Here is a 21,015-nt window from a genome sequence, read left to right as displayed (position 1 = left end):
TTTAAAATGTCAAAAACCACATGGGCGGCATGTTTGTTTACGTTAAAAATGCAATCAGCTGTTTGGCCGATGGCAATATCAACAAACATTCGTGTTGATTTCGGGCAACATCGCGTAGCAACGTTGACAGCGTCTGTCAGATAGAGAAAATTTTAGTAGTGCAAGAACGGTAGAAGTGCGCACTTGTGAATTCTAGTGTTCGGGGTAGGCACTGCGTTCAGTTTTACCACCGTGACCTCGGTACAATGTGATAAGAAAAGAAGAAAAAAGCACCTGGCAAGAAACTCTATCGTCGCCATCACGCCGTGCTGTGGCGTGTAGTGCGTGCGGCGATAAAAGTAATAACATTTTCGTGCTAGGAGAAAAACGCAACATTTACATTACAGTGCCATACGTTCGAAGGAAATGTGTTGAACATCGCCATCTATAGAATGCAGAAAAATGATGTCATCGCTTGTTGTGAGTGAGTTAACAAGCGGCTCTGGGAAAAAGGTGACAAATACTTGTTTGTGCTCTCGACAATCCCAGTGACCGTCGCAGTAGGCAAAGCTCGACGACTATTTCCTTTCCAATCACAAATCGAAACGGTCCAGTGATAACGTGGAGTCGAACGGCATGGGTGATATGGCCCAGTGATGACGGTGGAAGTTAATGTGTGCGTTGTTTTAAACATCATGGCATTGGGGAGGTCTGTTTGAAAACGATAGGCTACAATCGTACTCAGTAAGTCGTAGTGGATGAAAATAGAAAACATACCGAAAAACCGTGGCGTCTCTAGTATAATCAAAGCAAACGCAATACAGTTTGATAGTGACGACGGAACCGTCCGATCGGTGCGGTACAATCGCGCAGCAGCGGAGTCGACTGAGAAAGTGTAAAAATGGTGTTCGAAAGCATTGTCGCCGACGTGCTGAACCGATTCGTCGGCGAGTACGTCGAGAACTTGGACAAGAAGCAGCTGAAGATTGGCATTTGGGGCGGTAAGTAAATAACGCACACGTGAGGACACACACAACCACTAGGTTAGGTGCTCGGAAAGGACATTGTCCTTGAAACGAAAAACAGTCCAAAGCCCGTGTTTACATATGGCAAAAAGTTTGAACCCTGCAACGCGGCGACATGCTGCTGGTATCCTTTTGCGGCCACTTCTGGCACCGTTGATGCACGTTTGCGAAGTCTCGATCTCTGCAAACGCATGCATAGCAATGTCGTCATCTTTAGATGCTGATGATGTGATTACCATGCGGTAACGGCCGAAAGTGGGTTTGTCGAAAGTGGGGTTTTGTTTTTGTTTTATAAAAAATACGAAAAAATGGAAACACTTCGTTAAAGAAAGACTCGTTTGTGTCTCGCATAGTTTTTGTTTCAGTATCGATTTCCTTGCGGACAGAGGAAGATGATACATACACCAACTAGCTCGGTCGAATATGGGTTGGACGTGTACGGCTTCAGCGTAAATGAAAGTGATAGTTGAACCCGATGCTACTATGCACCCGTTGATTGGAAAATGCACATTCAGCTTGGGCGAAAGTCATCGTTTGTTTGGTCAAAATACATTTGCAGCCCATTAGTTTTAAAGCTCACATAAAGGCGTAAAATGCATACTTTCAACTTTCAACAACTAGATAGACATCTATTTAAGCAATTTCAGTTTAAATTGTCGCTCGTGGAAATTGTTATGGAGGTAGAGAACAAGCATTTACTAAGCCAGTGATTGATGGCCTGCTTTGCTGAAGGCCACGTTTGGTGTAAATATCGCATTTACATAAAACCACGATGACCATGTTTATTTAATGCTTATTGCGTGCTGCAGGTGCGTTGACGAAGCGATGAATGATGCGCAAACACTTTAGCTGTGGAGCGTTTAAGATACCACACCTATTTTAAAAACATTTTCAATATTTGATACATTATTTTGATTAAGAAATTCATTAGAATTTGATTTAAACCACGAGAAAATAAAGTACAATATATCATCCCAACATTCGAAATTTTAAAATTGTTTTATCAAAACAATAAATCGCTTAAGGTTTACTTCTTTCACAACATGTACGTAGAACGCCTTTTTTCCTAACTATTTTTTTCTAATTTAAATAGTGTTTTTCAAATGATACGAATGTTAGATGAATTAAAAAATTTAATCGCATCTAGCTTTGCAATATATTCATATCTTATCCACTCGTGATAAGTTTCCAAGAAGTATGGTACCTGTTCGAGCAATTTATCAATATGAAGCGGTAAGCCTCTTGCGGTCTAACTAACGTTAATACTTTGAACTTGATAAGTGTTCTCAAACTGATAAATGATTCTGAAGTGGCTAGCTAACACTACTGGTTTTATCTACTGATGGCCAAAACAGTGTTGCAATGTAAAACACATGTTTTATCAGTACAAAAGAAACAGATGATTATTACAACGAAAATCGATAACGGGGAAATAGTTTGTTGAAACCAATCTTTTTTCCCTTTTCAAAGCCCTTTTAGTTTACAAGAAACTGTTTTGTAACAACTTGCCGGTAAAATGGTAAACATTCGTTTTTTAATCATCGAAGTAAGCGCCACCCACCCATGCAGGAAACAGGCGAAGTAATAAATTCTTCCACCATGTGATTCAATCGTGTATAAATAGACGCACCGTCGTCAAATCCAAACTCCCGATGATGTGAGATATTTACATTTGAAAGTTTGAATGGGTAATGAACCTTAAATGATGGCTGGTTTTGGTGAATGGACAGGGGATTGTAGTTTGCGTTGATGAAGTCTTGGTAGTGGAATTCGTATAAAAAACATCATGCACATGTTTTGTCTTAATCTTTGCCTCCATCTGTTTTCCCAGGTGATGTTGTCCTCAACAATCTTATCTTGAAGCAAAGTGCGCTGAAAGAGCTCGACCTCCCGGTAACGACGCTTTATGGCCACCTCGGAAAGCTGGTGTTGAAAATACCGTGGAAAAATCTGTACAGCGCCCCGGTGGAAGCGATTGTAGATAAGCTGTACGTCCTGGCCGTTCCGAACACCGACGTTCGCTACAATGACGAAAAGGAGCAACGAAATGCGTTCGAGGCCAAGAAGCAGGAGTTGGTCCGTATCGAGCAGGCGAAGAAAAACGAGCAGGAGAAGGATAAACCGACCCCGGTGGCGGACAAGTCGTTTGCGGAGAAGCTGACGGCGCAGATCGTGAACAACGTGCAGATCAAAATATCCGACATCCACATCCGGTACGAGGACACCACGACCACGGGGCATCCGTTTGCGTTCGGTGTGACGCTGAGCGACCTAAGCGTGCATACGACCGATGAGAACTGGGTGCAAACGCTGGTGTCCGAGTCGGTGACGAAAATCTACAAGATGGCCCAGCTGGAGATGCTCTCGGTGTACATGAACTGCAATACGCAGCTGTTCCAGTACTCCGACCCGTCGATGTATCGTACCCTTTTCGAGGAATCGATTGCGTCGAAATCGCGCAAACCCGTCGACTATCACTACATATTCGGACCGATCAGTTCCGGGGCGTGCCTCGAGATGACACCCAATCCGGAGCTCGGCGAGGCACCATTTACCTCGCCCAAGATCAAGCTGAAGCTGTGCATGGAAACGCTGGCCATCGGCATAACGCGCGTACAGTTCCAGAATACGATGCAGCTGGTGGAGGCTTTCGGTAGGATGATGCGTGCCATGCCCTACAGGAAGTACCGTCCATACGGTATTGGCTACAAGGGCAACTTCAAGGAGTGGTGGCACTTTGCTTACACCTGCGTGCTGGAGACGGAGGTGCGCCGGCGACGCAAGAACTGGTCGTGGGAAACCATGCGACGCCATCGGCAAAACCTGCGAGACTACGAGGTGGCCTACCGGGCGCAGGTGACGGCGAAGAAGGTGACACCGGAGATGATAAGCCGCAGCGAGGAGTACGAGAAAATACTAGATCTGCACAATATCGTAGTGATTCGGCAGAAGGTGGCCCTGGAGGTGGAGAAAGAGGGTAAGCGGCAAGCCGAACAGCAGAAAGCAGCTGGATGGTTTAGCTCGTGGTGGGGTGGTGGAGCTAAAAAGGAGGATGATTCTACAGGGGCTGATATTAGTAAGTATTTTCCACCCGTTTTTAAACATTTCCATCGGTTACATTTGATTAACACTATCACTGATCACTGTACTAAATACATTTTATATGCATCCCATTTGGTCAACAGAAAAACAGTTCGAAGCAGCGATGACACCGGCCGAAAAGGCAAAATTGTTCCAAGCCATCGGATACCAGGAGAACGATATGCCTACCGAACTTCCCGAGCACTACATCGCTCAGATACTACAGTTTGAGCTCAATTCACTAGAAGTGTCGATTAAATCGGAGCTCTCGGACAAACAGACCGTTCTCGAACGAGTGATGCTGCTGGAGCTGAAGAATGTTATTTGCGGGGTAGAGCAACGTCCGTCAGCGGCAGCAATGAAGTAAGGGCTTGATGTATGCCACACCGAAGATGCTTTTTTTTAACGAGTTTTAATTTTATCTCGATCTTTAGGGCATCACTTGGCATGCAGGAGCTTACCATCTCCGGCCTCCGGCAAGGGGAGGTTCTGCCAATCATGGTAAAATCTCAACTGGAAGGCTCCAAGACGCTGCTCGACGTATCCTTCGAGACAAACCCGGAGGATAAGCTCTGTGATCAGCGCGTGGTGGTCACTTCCAGGCCTTTGGAGATCGTGTACGATGCGGAGACAATTATTCAACTGACAAAGGTGTTCCAAACTCCGCGCACGGCAACCATTTCACAGTGAGTAACGTGCAACCTTTAACAGTGCTGTAGGAATCATTGTTATGTTGTTCATGGTTAAATTTATCTCCTCAATCATAGGTTAACCGATGCTGCTGCAGAAAAATTGGTTAACATCAAGGAACGCTCGGCAACGGGATTGCAGTACGCCATCGCAAAACATCCCCGGCTGGAGCTCAACATCGATATCATGCCGAGCTATATAATCGTACCGCACGGGGGTATATTCTCCAACCGCGAATCGGTGCTGGTGCTCAGTCTCGGCAAACTGTTGGTCCAAACCGAACCGCGCCCCCTGAACCGAAAGGACGTGCAGACAATGCACGGCGAGGGTATCGCGCAGGAGGAAATCCTCTCGGAAATCATTCACCAGAGCTACGACAAGTTTGTGCTCGAAGTACGTGATGTGCAGGCGATCGTGGCCACGCTTGACGAGGATTGGCAGGGTTCGCTGCGATTGAACACTGTCACCGAGATGCACCTGCTCGAACCGACCTCGTTCCGTGTGTCGGCCCATCTGTGCGTGATCGACGATGATCCGCGGCTACCAAAGTGCAAGATATTCGGCGTGCTGCCATCGGTGAACATTTGCGTGACGGAGCAGCGCGTGCTGGAAGTGCTCTCGATCGTTTGCAGCATTCCGTTGCCGGAAAGTGAGGAGCAGCTGCAACCGGCACCGATCGCGAAGGATTCAAACGTGTTCAGCTCGAGCCTATCGCTGCTGAAGTATTTGGATGAGAAGCAGGCCAAACTGCCGAAAATCAACCGCTCACCGGAGGCGCTGAACCCGGCGGATGTTGTCGACGGTGATGTGGTGCAGTTTACCGATTTGGAGATTAAATTTGAACTCCACGGTAGGTTGCAATGGTACGTGAAAGAGTTTAGTTTTATTCTAACGATCGATTTATCCGTTCATTTCACAGAATGCTCTATAACGATATGCAAAATGAGCGGTGGTGGCACTGGTAGTAGCTCCTCGGACGTGTTTGCAACACCAACGGAAGACTTTTCCCAGTCACCCGTCGAGCAGGAGTTCCCGCACACGAAGAGCGTGGCGTTTAACATCCCGTGCCATGGGTCGGGCGTGAGCCAGCATAAAATTATCGCGTGCAAAGTGAAACACTTGGAATTGACAATGGCTCAGCGTACGTACGACCTAAAGGTAGCCTTGAAGCTGGGCGCCGTTACGCTGGATCAGTTCCGGTGGCGTAACGAGCAGGAACGAGTGCACCATGTTATTCAAACACCAAAGTACGATAACAACGACGACTACCTGTTCACTGTGAACTATAACAATGTAAGTTACTCATTTTGAAAATGGTTCGACGTTTCTTTTACGTCTTCACACAAATCATGACCCTCCCTAAATTAATGTGGCGTTGCTTTCTTCTTTCAGTGCAAAAAGAACAGTCCAGAGTTTGCCACAAAGTATGAATCGGTAGAGCAAGAAGTAGCAATTGGCTTCTCAACGCTACTGCTGCTGCTCCATGAAGACGGCCTAAACGAGCTGATCCAATTTGCCAACGATTTCCAAGTCCGCATGGAAACTATCACGAAAAAGCGCGAGTCAGACGCAGCCGTGCAGCAAGAAAAGGACCGCTTTGCCACGATTCACGAAGAGGAAAGTGCTGCCACGGCTCTCCTGAACGCGGCCCGCGAAAGACTGCCAACGATCCTGGAGGACGACAGTGTTGTGACGAGTTCCGCCAGCAAAGGTTCGTATTGGGGTTGGGCGTTATGAGTCCATATCGTTTTTTTTTAAACTGATAACTTCATGAATACTCGATCCAAGGAGTTTAAACTCACTTTCCAGTTTTATCGATTTACCACAAATTCTTTTTTCACTTTTCCGTGTGAAGTGTCCGGTGACTTTAGAAAATATAGTTTTCAAAAATCTCTTTGTCATTTTTTCTTAGACTTGAGCTCAACTTTCAGTAGCGGTTCGTAGAGTTATTTTATTTTGATTGCTTGATATGTTAAATTAATTAATATTTCTTTTATGGATAAAAACAATTTCCCTTTAACGATTCTGTTTTGTCATTATAAAGTAAACTAATTATTTCATAAACTAACGAGCATGGTATTTGGAACATCCTTGTGAAATCTGAAATCTGTGTTTCTTAATCTGAAAGCCCCTACCAGTGGGTCAATTGAAGCATGTGGGTTTCCAATTCTTTTTATTTTCTAATAAAATTTAGTTGATCGACTTGTTTTTTTGCCCTATGTTTTAGGAATATCGTAAGTGTATGCGTATTTTACGTAGTGATGTAGATAGCTTTATTTTCTGTGTTTCTTTTTTTTCTTTTCCATTTTTCTATACATTTTGGGTTTCTGTGGCCGCCGCGGAATACGATCTTCGCTGACGCCAATAACCCATTCCCGACGACGATGGTGGTGTGTGTTTGCCTGTGCGTGTGCTTGTCGTCCTTCCTGATTTTCGACGCCCAACGCCCAAATGCATGATGCCTCAACCTAATAACGTGTCCGTGTGTGTGTTTGTTTGTTTGATTGCGTGTGATTTGTGCAAATTTGTTGCTCCCTCAACTCAACTCCACACTGCCCGAAAATAATTGCACAAACATTTCACAAACGCAATGCTGGAAACTTACACAATACATTCACCCGATTGAAACAATAACGCTGGATTTGGACAATAATCACAGCAGTGTCTCGTAAACGTAAATCAATTGTAGATAGCATCAAGATCAGAGTGATGGCGAAATTGGAGGACGTTACAGTGGAGTTGCAGAATGACAAGCGATCCTTGGCGGTACTTGAGGTGAGTTCCCATAGAAAATTTATTGTGGATTCCAAATTCCGCTTGTCCTACTAATGATATTCTTTCTATAGGTGAAAAATCTCACAAGCAGCGTGATCATGAAAACTTCCTACACCGAAATTAAGCTTCGACTGCAGGATATCGTGTTGACGGATACGAATCCGGGCACTATCCACAGCAAGATACTGTCCATCATCGGTGATGACGCTCTGCACGTGCAGGTGATATTGTTCGATATCGACGCGACATCGGACTACAACTCGGACAACATGCGCATCGAGGTGGTGATGGGTTGCGCCCGGATCGTGTTTCTGAACTGGTTCGTCACCTCGGTGCTGGCGTTCCTGGACAACTTCCAGGCCGCTCAGCAGCGCATCAAGGATGCTAGTGCGGCCGCGGCCGAGGCGGCACGCAACAACGTTGTCGAGGCGTACACGCAAGCCACTCGGATGAAGCTCAACATCAAGGTGAAGGCTCCGATCATAATCATTCCGGTGGATTCGACTAGCCTGAAGGCGGTCGCGATGGACTTTGGGCACCTGAGCATCACCAACAACTTCCGCGACATCCCGACGGACCACCAGCACGGTCCGGCCGTGATCGATGAGATGAAGATCGAGCTGAAGGACATGAAGCTGGCGAAGGTGGAGGTATCGCACGCGGAGGATACGGGAGAGCCGTCGTTTTCACGGTACGGCTCGGACGACGTGAGCTACGGAGTGGTGCCGGATCAAGGGGCCGTCCTTAGCCCGACCAGCTTCACGCTGGTTATGAAGCGCAATCTCTCCTCGGGATGGTACCGGGACCATCCGGATATGGATATTTCTGGTCGTCTGAAAGCGGTTGAGGTAACGTACAATAAAAGGAGGGTTGTTTGTTTTCCATTACTGTTACTGATCTAATAAAAAACATTCTCCTCCATACCGTAGCTCAACTTTATCGCCACGGACTATAGCGTTATAATGCAGATTTTGTCCAAAAATATGACAGAAGGTCAGAATGAGTTCAAGAAACCGGTTAAAGCGGACAAATCACCCACGAGTCCACAAGGTGAGTTGCACAGTTCGTTAGTAAAGAGTTAATAAGAAGTTAATGTTTTTTTGCCATCTTCACGATTATTCTCAATCAATTGATTGAATCAATAATTCATATGCTTTAAGTTTCTATGTATTAATGATTGTACTGCTTATTCATTTCGTAGCTGTTTTTCATATTTTTTAAAATTCTGGATGTAGTAGATTATTGACATGGTTTATTGTCATTATTGAGGTCATTCCTAGATACATACGCTTTATTCGATGCAGCTTGTCACTATCTCATGTAAGACGTAAGGCATCTAGAATATGACGACGTGTGAAACGAAGCTAATAACGTCGTTTCAGTTCTTATTACATTTTTGTATGGTACTTCTACCAAAGCTGTCATTATCTTGGAATGCCCTCAATGAAATAGAAAAGTTACATCCTCGTTACATAGTTGCCAATATCTCAAACATGTAGTAAATTCATTTGTTTTTAACCAATAGGTCAGATTTACTGTTGAAAGAAGTGAAACATATTTACCAGAATTCTTAAACTGTAGAATGTTGTTTGTTTTTGGCGTATAAAAAAAAGTTCATCCAGTCTCAGTATAGTAATTGGCTTATTCATTATTTTATAGAAGTACTAATTTTCCTTTCTTTAATCATTTCTATCTTGTGTTTCTCGCTTGGAATGTTTTACTCGCTTTTGCTGCTTACATTCATATTGTCGTCCATATGTGGCGCGCAATTAACGCACTTACCGCACTGTGGTGCATCTCTGCTGCCTGCTCATCGCTGTTTGCGTGTATGTGAACAAATCTGCCAATGAATTGTTTTTCTTGGTTCCGCTTTCGTCGCCCCGTCCGTCGTAATTGTAGTGAGCTACCATAATCCCGGCACAACGACCGCTGAAATTAACCTTCCGTCCGATGGTAAGCTATGTTGTAGCGTTTATTACACATCTTCTGTGCAACAACAGTCTTGGCTGACGTTCAATTGGCTTGATGCATGTTAACTGGTATCGATTTGCCTTCGAAAGGATATTTTGTTTCGCTTCAAAATTTTCAGTAATACCAAACACGCTCCTATCTAGTTAAGCTTAGTTTTCTTGCAATAATGTCTTGAGTAATCCTCCGCAGCTAAATCCAACTGGACCGCAGTGGCGAAGAAAGCTACAGCCAAACCGTTCGGCGTTGACATGGGCCAGCTGAAGGCGACCGATAATAAAACCCAACTGGATAGGCCAGCGGAACAAGCCAAAGTGGTTGACACGTTCCTGAAGTTCAGCTTCCAAGTGGACAGTATCAATATCAAGCTATACACTGGTGAGTTGGCAAAGCTTGGTGACCCTTAAACGTATGTTGTTGTTTTCATGCGGCGTGTTCTGTCCTTTTTATTACCAGCCCCCGGCCAAGGATTGGCTGGCTTCGAGGTGTTTTACTTATCCCTCCAGGGCCGGAAGCTAACGGATGGTAGCTTAAATACGGCGATAATACTTTGCGATATTCGGCTTGACGATATACGCCCCAATCGGGAGAATATGCTTACCCGTCTGATGGAACGACGTTCCACTGATGCTTCGCTCGATGTGTCCCATTTGAAGGAGAGCGAGCAAGCTGAAGACTCACTGGCGGTTGCCCCCGTGCGCTCGATGATAAACATTACCTTCAACATGAAGGAGAACGACATGTTCGCCGATGTGAAGGTGTCCAGCTTCAATCTGATCCTGTCGGTGGACTTCCTGCTGAAGCTCCAACAATTTCTGCAACCGGAAGAGCTGGCCGAGCAGAAGGCGATGCAAGCGGTGGAAGCCGAGCAAACGGAACGGTTACGGCGTGCAAGCACCAGCGCGGCCGTCGCGAGTCAGCAGCAGCAAGAGGCGGGTCAGTTTACGGTGATCATTAAGATCGAGCAACCCGACATCATCCTGGTGGAGAAGATGGACGATATCAACTGTTATGCGTTGATCTTGAACAACGAAATCTCGTTGAACGTTCGTTTGATCGGTGAGCGGCAGATCATCAAGGGTGAACTAAAAGACCTATGCCTGTACTATGCCGAGTTCAATCCGGAGCGGCGCAACTCGACGAAACACTACGTGGTACGTCCGTGCTCGATCAGCCTCAACGGTTCCACGCCGGAGGGACTCGGTTTGCACCTGAGCATCAACTCGACGGAGATCGAATTGTCTGTCTCACCGGCCGTAATTGAGCTGATGAACAACGCGCTGCAAACGTTGACGGCCAAAGAGCAGTTGAAGTTGAGCGAAGCGGCGACCACCACCGACTACGAGCAGTTGTGGCACGTGAAGGAATTCGATCCGGAGCAGTACTGGTTTATCCAGCCGGAGCTAGCCGAGGATGCGCTTAGCCTGGAATCGATGCGTACGGTCGAGATCAAGGAGGAGAAGTGTATGATCGACATACCGTGCATTTCGCTAATCGTGGAGACGGGCCTCGGCACGAACACAATCCCGATGCTGTACATCAACACCAGTCTCGAGGGTTCGGTTACGAACTGGAGCTCGGACATGAAGATCACCAGTGCGCTGCGGCTAAGCATGTCGTACTACAACCAAGCACTCGCCCTCTGGGAGTACGTCATCGAGCCAAACGTGGTCGAGCAGGCAAATGGCGTCAGTACTAGCGTCCCATGGGAGCTGACGTTCGACATGGAGGTGGATCACCACGAGGATCGATCGCGGGAACCGACGACCCGCATACACATTGCTTCGCGCGACAGTCTAGAGATGACGGTGACAAAAACCTGCCTGGATGTGGTGCAAAACCTGGGAAAGGCGTTCTCGGAAGCCATCAAGCGGGACGGTATCGTGAAGTCGGAAATTCAGGCACCCTACCTCGTGCGCAACGACACCGGGCAAGATGTGAAGGTAAATTTCGTAACGAGCGATTTTCACATCCACCGAGCACATCTCGGCCCAGGCGTCGAGGATGATCTTATCGCGATCGAACATGCACCAGCACCAGCGTCGTCGTCGTCGACGTCGTTGCAGGACGAAACCGGGGAGCATCTGGTAAGCAGCTGCATTATCATGCCAAATGGGCAGTTGCAGCTCCAGCCCCAGCAATTGCGCTGCACTGAACGGACACCAATCCTGACCGTGGTGGACGACAAGGACAGTACCAGCAACAAGCGCCTCTTCGTGAAGGTGATTGTGGGTGACACGGACAAGGAGCTGACCCTGCCGGTGTACAAGTCGGACAAGCGCTACTTCCCGCTGTTCCGCAATGCTGGCCAGGAACCGTGGGGTATCATTTCGGAGGTGCGCATCGAGCACGGGTGTACGGTGCTGGTGTTGCGCAGTATCGTCCAGGTTTACAACCACTTCACCGTCCCGATCGACGTGTTCCAGTTCATCGACCACGAGAAGCATCACGTCGGGGAGGTGCGCGCGGGCGGTTGTTTGAACGTGCCGCTCTACTATCTGTACAACGACTCGAAGGAGCTGCACTTTTCCATGAAAGGATATCACTCGTCCGCGCAAGGTATTAGCTGGAAGGAATCTCCGAACAGTTTCGAGCTCATCAAGGCGCTGCAGTGTGATCCGATAAAAACGTTCGAACCGTTCTACATAAACGTAAGTGTTTGGTGATGGGCGAATGTTGTTCTAATTTTTGCGGTAAATTTAAACGAATTATTTCAAATGTTTGTGGCATAATATTCAGATAAATTTGACGGCGCTGAAAGGTATCAGAAAAGGGATTACTAGACGCAACGATGTCGAACTAAGCGAGCAATCGATTGGTCACCGTCATTTTATTTTGCGAAGAAGCTTATACAATAACCTTTCTAGTGCTCTCGAATTTGTCTCAATAATATGCCGCAAAGATGAGAAACAATTTGTTCAAATTTAGTGCAAGGTCACCCAGTAAACGAGCATAACCATATCTTTATTTGTAGGCCGTCCGCCAAAGGCAAGATGTGTTCTACGAGATCACCTCCAACCATACGATGATGAGCGCCTGTTACGAGATACATTTGCGGCCACCTTTCATGCTACGAAACGCGCTTCCCATTGGGTTAACGATTTCCGTTGCCGGTTGCTCGGTACGCCGCGAAATGGACACCGGGTTGGTGACGAGCAATGAAAGTCTCTCCAATGCATCGACCGTGGCCGGTGAAGACTATCTAGATTACGGAGAGAAACTACTTCGTCCCGGCGAGCTGTTGCATCTGCCGACGGTAAAAACATCCGCCCGTTCCACGACGGAAACGTCATACATTGTGGCAAGGGTGAGTAGTGACAATCAGAGTGGTCAGTAATTAAAAGTAGCTTACAACTCACAATTCCCTTCGATTCAACAGCTGATAGGATATCTAGATAAAGACTGGTCGTGCACAACGGACATTCCCGCCCAGCCGCCGGAGTTTGGAGTTTGGACGTTCAATGCTTACGATTCGGTGGAAGTGATGTCCCTACAGCTGGGTGTTAAGTAAGATTACTACATCAATTATGCACTCTTGGATCACTAGTACGAGACAGCTAATTGGCAGCTAATTATCTCTCCTTCCCTCTTTATCAGATATGAAAATCGCGTCGATGGGCTTACGTTGATCGTTTACTGCCCATTCTGGATGTTGAACAAAACCGGACTGATGCTCAGCTATCGGGTAAGAAATGTTTCCATGGCAATGCGGAATGTAGTTTATCCATTTTTCACGATGCACAGTGATCCACCATCATTTTTTTTTTAAACAGTTAAGAGTAAGCTAGGGTACATTATTATTTAAATTACATAAATTTTTTAATGATTTTATGAAGTATTGATGGCATCACTTTTGCACTTTTTGTGAGACAGATAAAACTAAATTAAATCAATTTCAAACGGGCACTAGGTTAATTTTCGTTAGTTACAAAATTCCTTTCTACTTTTCACCATTCCTTTCTCGTTCTTTCAACAGATGGTTGCTAGATTACCTTTAGAACTCTGAGACTCTATTCCTCTATTACTTTCTTTTCTATTTACTCTTTACTCTCTTGATGTCCATTGTCCATTGCACCTCTGTTATATTACTTTAAGATTTCACCCTCTTCTTGTTTCGTTATTGCTATTCACTCATTTATCCTTTTTACTCCAATCGATTCGGAACTTTTGTCAACTCGTGCGCCTGTGTGAATCTTTTTCCATTGTGTTGATTCTTGGTTAAAACGAAAATGTCCTTCTTCATGTCATCGTTTTTCTTTTCATATTTTACATGTGCGTTTACTTGTGCGTTTTGTCCCGTCGTGTGCCTCTGGGTTAAAATGTCTTGTGTTCTTCTTTCGCTCTTCGACTGTATCATCCTATACCTGGTGATTCGAAATCCACGCTGAAACACTGAAAAAAAAAATAAAACAAACAAAATAAATCATCTCCGGTCCTGCTGGATCACTTCCTTATCGAAATATTAAACGTAAAAAAAAACATTTGTATCGACGTACTTGTGTGTCGGTGCACTCGCGCGACGGAACAGAAATCCAGCAAAACGGAGAAGAAAGAACTAGCCGGTAAAACCACGTACAAGGTATCGCTATCCGCTTTAAACTATTAATTCGCTATTACGTTCCTTTTTCACGAACTTCTTCTCTCTCACCTCCAGCCTAACGGTTTCGGAAAGCTTCCTTCGCATACCAAACCCAATTATGTCCTAATGTATAATTTATGTCAAAGTTTTAACTTCGCTTTTTGGTGTCTTTTGGTGAACTGTTACCACTTTTCGTTGCCTAGTTTGAAATGGGTCGTTTTTTTTTTTGTAGTGTTCAAGGTGAAAACTCAAAAGAGGTTCAAAATGAAAACTCCTATTTAGCAATCGCGTTAGTAAACGCAATCCCAAACGTTACCATGTATAATGAAAGCGATCCATTTTCTTCCTATTTCAAACGTGTTCCAGGCTAGCGGTGTGTTTTGCTTCCATTTTGCTCGCTTAGTTTGAAGGTTTATTTTAGTTTTCATTTATTCTTTATTTATTCCACATTAGTCAATTTTTTCTCTTACAGTACAGGAATTTCGGTGTGGTTTTTTTTCTCGTATTCTTACTTTCTCACAGAAAAGGAACTTTGCTAAAGAAAAATCAACAAAACAATGTACAAACATAATTCATTATGGCCTGATTGATACACTTTTTAATTGCACTTGCCTATTCCGGTTTCAGCTCCCGTCCAAGTATATGTGTCCGCTGTTAATGAGGGTAGCAAAGCAATGTGTATCGAACAATAAAGTAGGTTTACCGTTTTACCTTCCGTTACAATGCCACACATAAGTATGCACAAAAACCGACATCGAACCTTTTCATCTGTAATAAATATTTCAATTGCATAAAGTGGTGTGAAACAAATATAGTTTGTTTCTTTTGGGCCTAAAAATTTATCATTTGCCATTGAAATCAAAAATATAGAAAAAAAACCCTAAAATACATACACACAAACGTTGGGATACTTACAAAAGTAATACAAAATTATAGCTAATAACCACTCAGTAAATTCGGTGTATATTGGTTCTATGGTTACAAGTTAGAATAAACGATTATTAAGATTAGATTGAAGTTAGCTCGAGACGTTTGCATTCTCTAAAATAGAAAATTATGGTTTAACCTGTTGAGTTTCTTTCAAAGTTTGAAACAATGTAGGGACTAAATTGGTGATGGCAAAATTATTTAATGTAACGTTGAAAACAGAAAAATATTTAACGTTTTCGGAGTGAAAATTCCATGGTTGCTTTACGACCCTATATAACGAATCCTGTTTGCATCAAAGCATGCTGTTCGCTGGTTCGCACCTTCTCGGTTTTATTTATATCTCTGTATTAGTTTAACCAATATATTCTTGTTGCTCGTTCCTCGTTGTGTTGTTTTTTTTTATGTTGTTTTAAATGTTCCACTACAACCCAATTGCAAATGGTATGCTAAGGGCTTTTTGTGTACTATGCGTTAATTGTCCCGTGCTGGAAAGGGGTTGCGGTTCTAAAGCGATACACTGTTTCTAATGCACTTTTGTTTTACTATTCTTCTTCCCCCTCTCCCTTCCCCGTCCTCGCATCATTAGGCTAATGATGAGAACACCAACATTCTCTACCATCCACCGGAGTACGAAGGTCCCATACTGTTCTCGTTCCGCGAGAAGGTGTTCTTTGGCAAGAAGAAGGCGGCCGTACGTGTCGACACCGGCGAATGGAGCGACAAGTTCTCGCTAGATGTGGCCGGCTCGAGCGGAGTGGTGCTCTGTCAGGCGAACAATATGACCTACCAGATCGGGGTGAACAACACGCTGACGCACAATTCGCTCACGAAGCAGATCGTCTTCATGCCGTACTTCGTGCTGATCAACCGGGCGAACTTTGATGTCGAGGTGCAGGAGCACTTGCGCCCGGGCGATCCGTGGACGACGGTGCGCGTCAATGACTGCGTGCCGCTGTGGCCGAAAACGGAGGAGAATCGAATGCTGAAGGTGAAAAGCTGCGATCGACCGGAGGTAACCGCTCCGTTCAAGTACACCGAGGTGCAGTGTACGCTGTTGCAGCTGCGCAATCGCTACGGGGGGATCAACGTGGACGTGCACGTGACCGAGGGTGCGATTTATATCACCTTCACCGGGTACTATCCGGGCGATGCGCCAGCGCTGCTGATGAACCACACGCAGGAACCGTTCGCGTTCCGGGAGAAGGGTGACGTCAACGGGAAGATCCTGATGCCGTCGCAGATGGCTCTGTACACCTGGATCGATCCGGCCGGTGAGCGTAAGATCGTGTGGGAAAGTGGCCCGAAAGCGCAACCGATCGAGAACGATCTGCGGAGGGATGGTATCAGCGAGTTCCAGTCACCTTCGGACAACACTATCTACTGGGTGTCGTTCCTTAATGGCACGCAGCGTGTGTTGCTGATCACGGACAATTGCAACATCGCGTACGGCGTCCACAGTGCCAGCCGGCTCGATCAGGTAACGCAGGAGGTGAAGCTGGAGGTGCATGGCGTCGGGCTTTCGTTGGTAAACAATCTGAAGCCCACCGACCTGATGTACATCGGTATCGCCAGCTCGGGCGTCATATGGGAGGAGCGCAAGCGGTCCGGTCGTTTCCGCCAGATGAAGATTCAGGAGACGCTCAATATGGAAGTCCAGTACCAGCAGTTCCTGCGCGACCAAGAGTTCGGTACGGGGGCCAACAAGCGCTACTGGCTCGAGGGCGATACACGCTACGAGATCGACTTCCTGGGTATGGTCCTACGCAAGTCGACAGAGCGTTCGATCAAGCGTACCTTCTACCCGGGACTGTGGGTGGAGATCAAGTCCTCCAGCCACCAGCTGCAGTTCCACGCGAAGGTGAACCGCATCCAGATCGACAACCAGCTGGTGGACTGCATTTTCCCGGTCGTGCTGGCACCGGTACCGCCACCGAAGAGTGTTGCCGCAACGACGGAGTTCAAACCGTTCGTGGAGATGAGCATGGTCCAGCGGATCATTCCGCACTCGAATGTGAAGCAGTTTAAGTACTTGCGCGTGCTGATGCAGGAGTTCCATGTGAAGGTAGACCTGCTGTTCGTGAACGCCATCTTCGAAATGATCAGCACCGAGATCACCGAAGCGGAAGCGGTAAGTTTGGGGCAAGTGTTCTCGAGTGGAAGTACTTTTTCTAAGAAGTCGACTCACTTCTCTTTGTAGAAACGACTCTTCGCCGAAGATCTGAAGCTGCAAACGCAACCACTACACGCACACGTTGCGATCCAGTCTCAGCAGGAGGTGAAGAACTTCTACGACAATCTGCACCTCGGTCCGCTCAAGATCCACGTCAGCTTCTCGATGGCCGGCTCGGAGTCGAAGGCACTGCCGGGCATCCTCTCGACGATCCTGCAGGGTGTCGGCGTCACGCTAACCGACATCAACGACGTCGTGTTTCGATTGGCGTTCTTCGAGCGCGAGTTCCAGTTCCTCACGCAACGGCAGCTCGTGTCGGAGTGTGTAGCGCACTACAGTGGCCAGGCGGTGAAGCAGCTGTACGTGCTGGTGCTCGGACTGGACGTGATCGGCAATCCGTACGGGCTGGTGGTCGGTTTCACCAAGGGCGTCGAGGATCTGTTCTACGAACCGTTCCAGGGTGCCATCCAAGGGCCGGGCGAGTTTGCCGAGGGGCTTGTGCTGGGTGTACGGTCCCTGTTCGGCCATACGGTTGGTGGTGCGGCCGGTGCAGTATCTAAGTAAGAACGCCCATTTGTACTCTTTGATATGCTGCTTGTGTTTACGACGTATTCAAACGACGTTCTATTATTCCAGAATTACCGGAGCAATGGGCAAGGGGCTTGCGGCCCTGACCTTCGACGATGACTTCCAGAAGAAGCGACGCGACGCGATGAACAAAAAACCCGCCAGCTTGCAGGAGGGCATCGCACGGAGCGGCAAGGGCCTAGTGATGGGCGTGTTCGACGGCGTTACGGGAGTGTTCACGAAGCCGATCAGCGGCGCCAAAGAGGAAGGTGTGGAAGGTTTCTTCAAGGGACTGGGCAAGGGAGCGGTCGGGTTGGTGGCTCGTCCGATTGCCGGCGTAACGGACTTCGCTAGCGGAAGCTTCGACGCGGTCAAGCGTGCCACGGAACTATCAGACGAAGCGATCCGGCTGAGGCCACCGCGTTACCTGCACAAGGACGGCATCGTTCGACCGTACAATCGCAAGGAAGCGGAGGGTAGTAAACTGCTGAGGTAAACGAACGTGGCTGCTTCTGCTGCAAAGATGACAAACATTTGCTTACGGTCGGGGCACTTTCGGCACTTTTGTTTTCGACAGGGAAATCGACAAGGGAAAGTTTGCGGCAACGGACGCGTACGCCTACTACGAAGTGATCATTGACAATAAGGATGTCGTCGTGCTGACGGACAGCCGGATTATCTACGCGACCAAGAGTGAAATGTTTGGTGGATGGCAGGTTGGTTTGGTTCATTGGGTGCTGTAATTTGTTCTCGCATCCACATTGGCTTAACCGATTTTCGTTTTCCCTACTTTTTTCCAGTCCGAGTGGACCCACAAGTGGACGGAAGTGCTCAGCATCTCCACGCTGAACGACGGCGTCGAGATTCTGCTGCGCAACCGAGATGGCAGAAGTTCGCTGAAGAAAATGTTCAGCTCGTCTGGATCGAGCAAGAAAGTCCTCCTGCTATCCGGGACCTCCAAGCGGGTTCGGTTGGCCGAAGAAATGCAACATCTACTGCGGAAAGTTACCGGTTAAATCGGATGCTGGGAACTCCCGCGGATCGAACGCTTTTCGCAATGGCTTCTGCTTAATACCGGGCACCTCGCTAATTAGACTGTTGACCGCCGCGAGGTTGAAATACGGCGTCATTTTTCGAAATTTGCATTCACGCGAAGTGATATTTTCACGCCTACCATCATATCCTGCTTTAGAAGTGAATGTTTTATATACAAAAACAGCGGACAACACAGCTCGGCAAGTTATTCTAACACTCTTGTTTCCGATGATCATTGTTAAATTTTGTCATATTTTAAACTAAACTAAAACTTAAAAAAACGAAGCAGCAATCTGAAGTACAAACACAAACTAAAAGCCGAAAAACTTCTCCGGGAAAGTTTTGCTTTACACACTATAGTAACATATTTGTTGCCTAACACTTTTGCGGCGCATGCAAGCCGGTGAAGTACAATGGAAGCTACTGGAACTGTACCGGTGTTTTGTAGCTTTCGGTTATTATTTTTCCTCCTCTTATACTTTTTTTTGCTACACCCGTGTTTGTGTTTTCCACTGACTATTAAAGGGAACCAAAACATATACAAATATTTTTCCTTGTAAAGAAATAAAAGAACTATTAACAATCGACTTATTCGATGAACTATAAAAAAGAAGTCCAAACACATGTTTCAATTTGTGGTTTATGCAAGTGATGTTTCACACGAAGGGAAGTGGGAATGAATAAAGACGTTTAACTTAAGAAAAAGAAAGTAAAAAACTGACGTAGTTTTGTTGTAAGAAAAAAAGTTTTTTCGATAGCAGAACGTAGTTTCGATCTACGGACCTCTGGGTTATGGGCCCAGCACGCTTCCACTGCGCCACTCTGCTTGACGGCGATGTGGGTAAATATGTTGCTATATAAACCGAAGACTACTATTGGCGTAAACGGTATCGTGCCATCATAGATTCATAACACAAAATTTCCCTAATTAATTATATGTTGGCACTAGATTGGTAGTTATTACATTTACGTTGCATTAGCAACATTATTGGAATTCGAATGCTTAGATCGGGTTAGCGGAATTTGAACCTCCGAAGCACAAGATGAGAGAGAGTAATCCCCGTCACAAATTTGCTCGTTGTTCCATTAACTTCAATATAAAGCAGTTTTTTTTTTTAATATTTTTTGTTGATTATGTTTGTGACAATGAATTTAAAAACTTTTTTTTTAACATCTATGCTTCATATTATTTACGCATATATGTTTTTTTCTATTTAAAAAAAAATATATTAATTGATTATTCGTCATATATAAAAGATGCTAGGTAAGACGTATCAGATAATAATTGAACTTTATAAATAGTTTTACAAATGGAAGTTTAACACTCATTTTGACTGGTCAGGTACTTTTTCACATTTATTTCTTAAGGTTCAATGATTCTATCACATGTTAATGCATGACTTTCACACAACCAATGGAACCTTTATTTTTATGTATTCAAAAATAAATTTTTCTTTTCAATATTCAACATAAATTGCGGTAAAGTTACAAGTGTCAAAATCGCGGTAGTTGTAGAGTTAAACAAAAATATGATTAATGACATGCTGCCATTTCAGCAGATCAAACAAAAAAAGTTTCGAGATAGCAGAACGTAGTTTCGATCTACGGACCTCTGGGTTATGGGCCCAGCACGCTTCCACTGCGCCACTCTGCTTGTCGAAGATACGGTTCTTAAAGCACAATATAAATTGAATGCACTTCAAGTCACTGACATGAGAGTGGAATACTTCATAACCGCATTCGTAGCAAAATGCTCACCTACATAATGGAGGTTGTACAATTTGTAGGGAATTTAGGATAGTTGACCGTCTATTCAAAATTTGTTTACCTGCGCATCGTTTTCGATAAAAGATTGCAGACATCCATTTCATAGGTTTGAGGAATCTGTTCCTAGGATGTAATTCAATTACAACAGATTCGGCCCCCCTATGATGGGTCATTTTTGGATTTTTCTTCAATAACCTGAAATTATCGTAAATCGTGAAAATGGTATTTTTATTTTTATTGGCTCATTTGACCATTCGCAACTGTCGAGAGAATTTAAACTGTCAATTAATGAACCTCCTGCAGACCGTTCGGGCAAAGATATGACATGATCGTGGCGTAAGTCACTTCGAGTTTGCATTGCAGTACATCGGAATGTTGGAGGTCGCAACATTGTACGTGTCTGTTATGCCAGAAATGTTGGGGAATTGAATTCACGAAAACAGAAGATG

General features: G+C 45.6%; 1 protein-coding gene and 2 non-coding genes across 3 annotated transcripts; 1 reads left to right on the top strand and 2 right to left on the bottom strand.

Annotated features, from left to right (window-relative positions):
- The first annotated feature begins 170 nt into the window (after positions 1 to 170).
- Positions 171 to 19,462, top strand: LOC131263045 (intermembrane lipid transfer protein Vps13). The gene is made up of 24 exons (XM_058265176.1): positions 171 to 980; positions 2,836 to 4,080; positions 4,190 to 4,448; positions 4,520 to 4,771; positions 4,853 to 5,625; positions 5,695 to 6,068; positions 6,168 to 6,486; positions 7,438 to 7,550; positions 7,622 to 8,398; positions 8,480 to 8,600; positions 9,450 to 9,503; positions 9,711 to 9,896; positions 9,975 to 11,551; positions 11,585 to 12,169; positions 12,493 to 12,825; positions 12,898 to 13,025; positions 13,116 to 13,203; positions 14,047 to 14,097; positions 14,725 to 14,790; positions 15,614 to 17,155; positions 17,225 to 17,757; positions 17,834 to 18,256; positions 18,342 to 18,480; positions 18,565 to 19,462. Exons 1-24 carry the CDS (start codon positions 881 to 883, stop codon positions 18,778 to 18,780), a joined length of 10,254 nt encoding a protein of 3,417 aa, XP_058121159.1. The 5' UTR covers positions 171 to 880; the 3' UTR covers positions 18,781 to 19,462.
- Positions 19,463 to 19,554: 92 nt separating this feature from the next.
- Trnam-cau (transfer RNA methionine (anticodon CAU)) lies at positions 19,555 to 19,626 on the bottom strand. The gene has a single exon. It is a non-coding gene; the product is annotated as a tRNA-Met (tRNA).
- A 755-nt stretch (positions 19,627 to 20,381) lies between these two features.
- Trnam-cau (transfer RNA methionine (anticodon CAU)) lies at positions 20,382 to 20,453 on the bottom strand. Its single transcript has one exon. It is a non-coding gene; the product is annotated as a tRNA-Met (tRNA).
- Positions 20,454 to 21,015: the final 562 nt, after the last annotated feature.

Source organism: Anopheles coustani, chromosome 2, assembly GCF_943734705.1.
Source record: "Anopheles coustani chromosome 2, idAnoCousDA_361_x.2, whole genome shotgun sequence".
NCBI classification, from domain to species: domain Eukaryota; kingdom Metazoa; phylum Arthropoda; class Insecta; order Diptera; family Culicidae; genus Anopheles; species Anopheles coustani.
The sequence above is the reverse complement of the archived record's forward strand: the minus strand, read 5'-3'. Positions and strand labels throughout refer to the sequence as shown.

What these genes read in the sequence shown, in the direction of transcription:
- LOC131263045 (XM_058265176.1), top strand. Translation starts at nt 881, where the DNA reads ATGGTGTTCGAAAGCATTGTCGCCGACGTGCTGAACCGATTCGTCGGC. An exon ending in CCGTCAGCGGCAGCAATGAA is followed by an intron (nt 4,449 to 4,519) that starts GTAAGGGCTTGA and finishes CTCGATCTTTAG; the next exon opens with GGCATCACTTGGCATGCAGG. An exon ending in TCACTGTGAACTATAACAAT is followed by an intron (nt 6,069 to 6,167) that starts GTAAGTTACTCA and finishes TTCTTCTTTCAG; the next exon opens with TGCAAAAAGAACAGTCCAGA.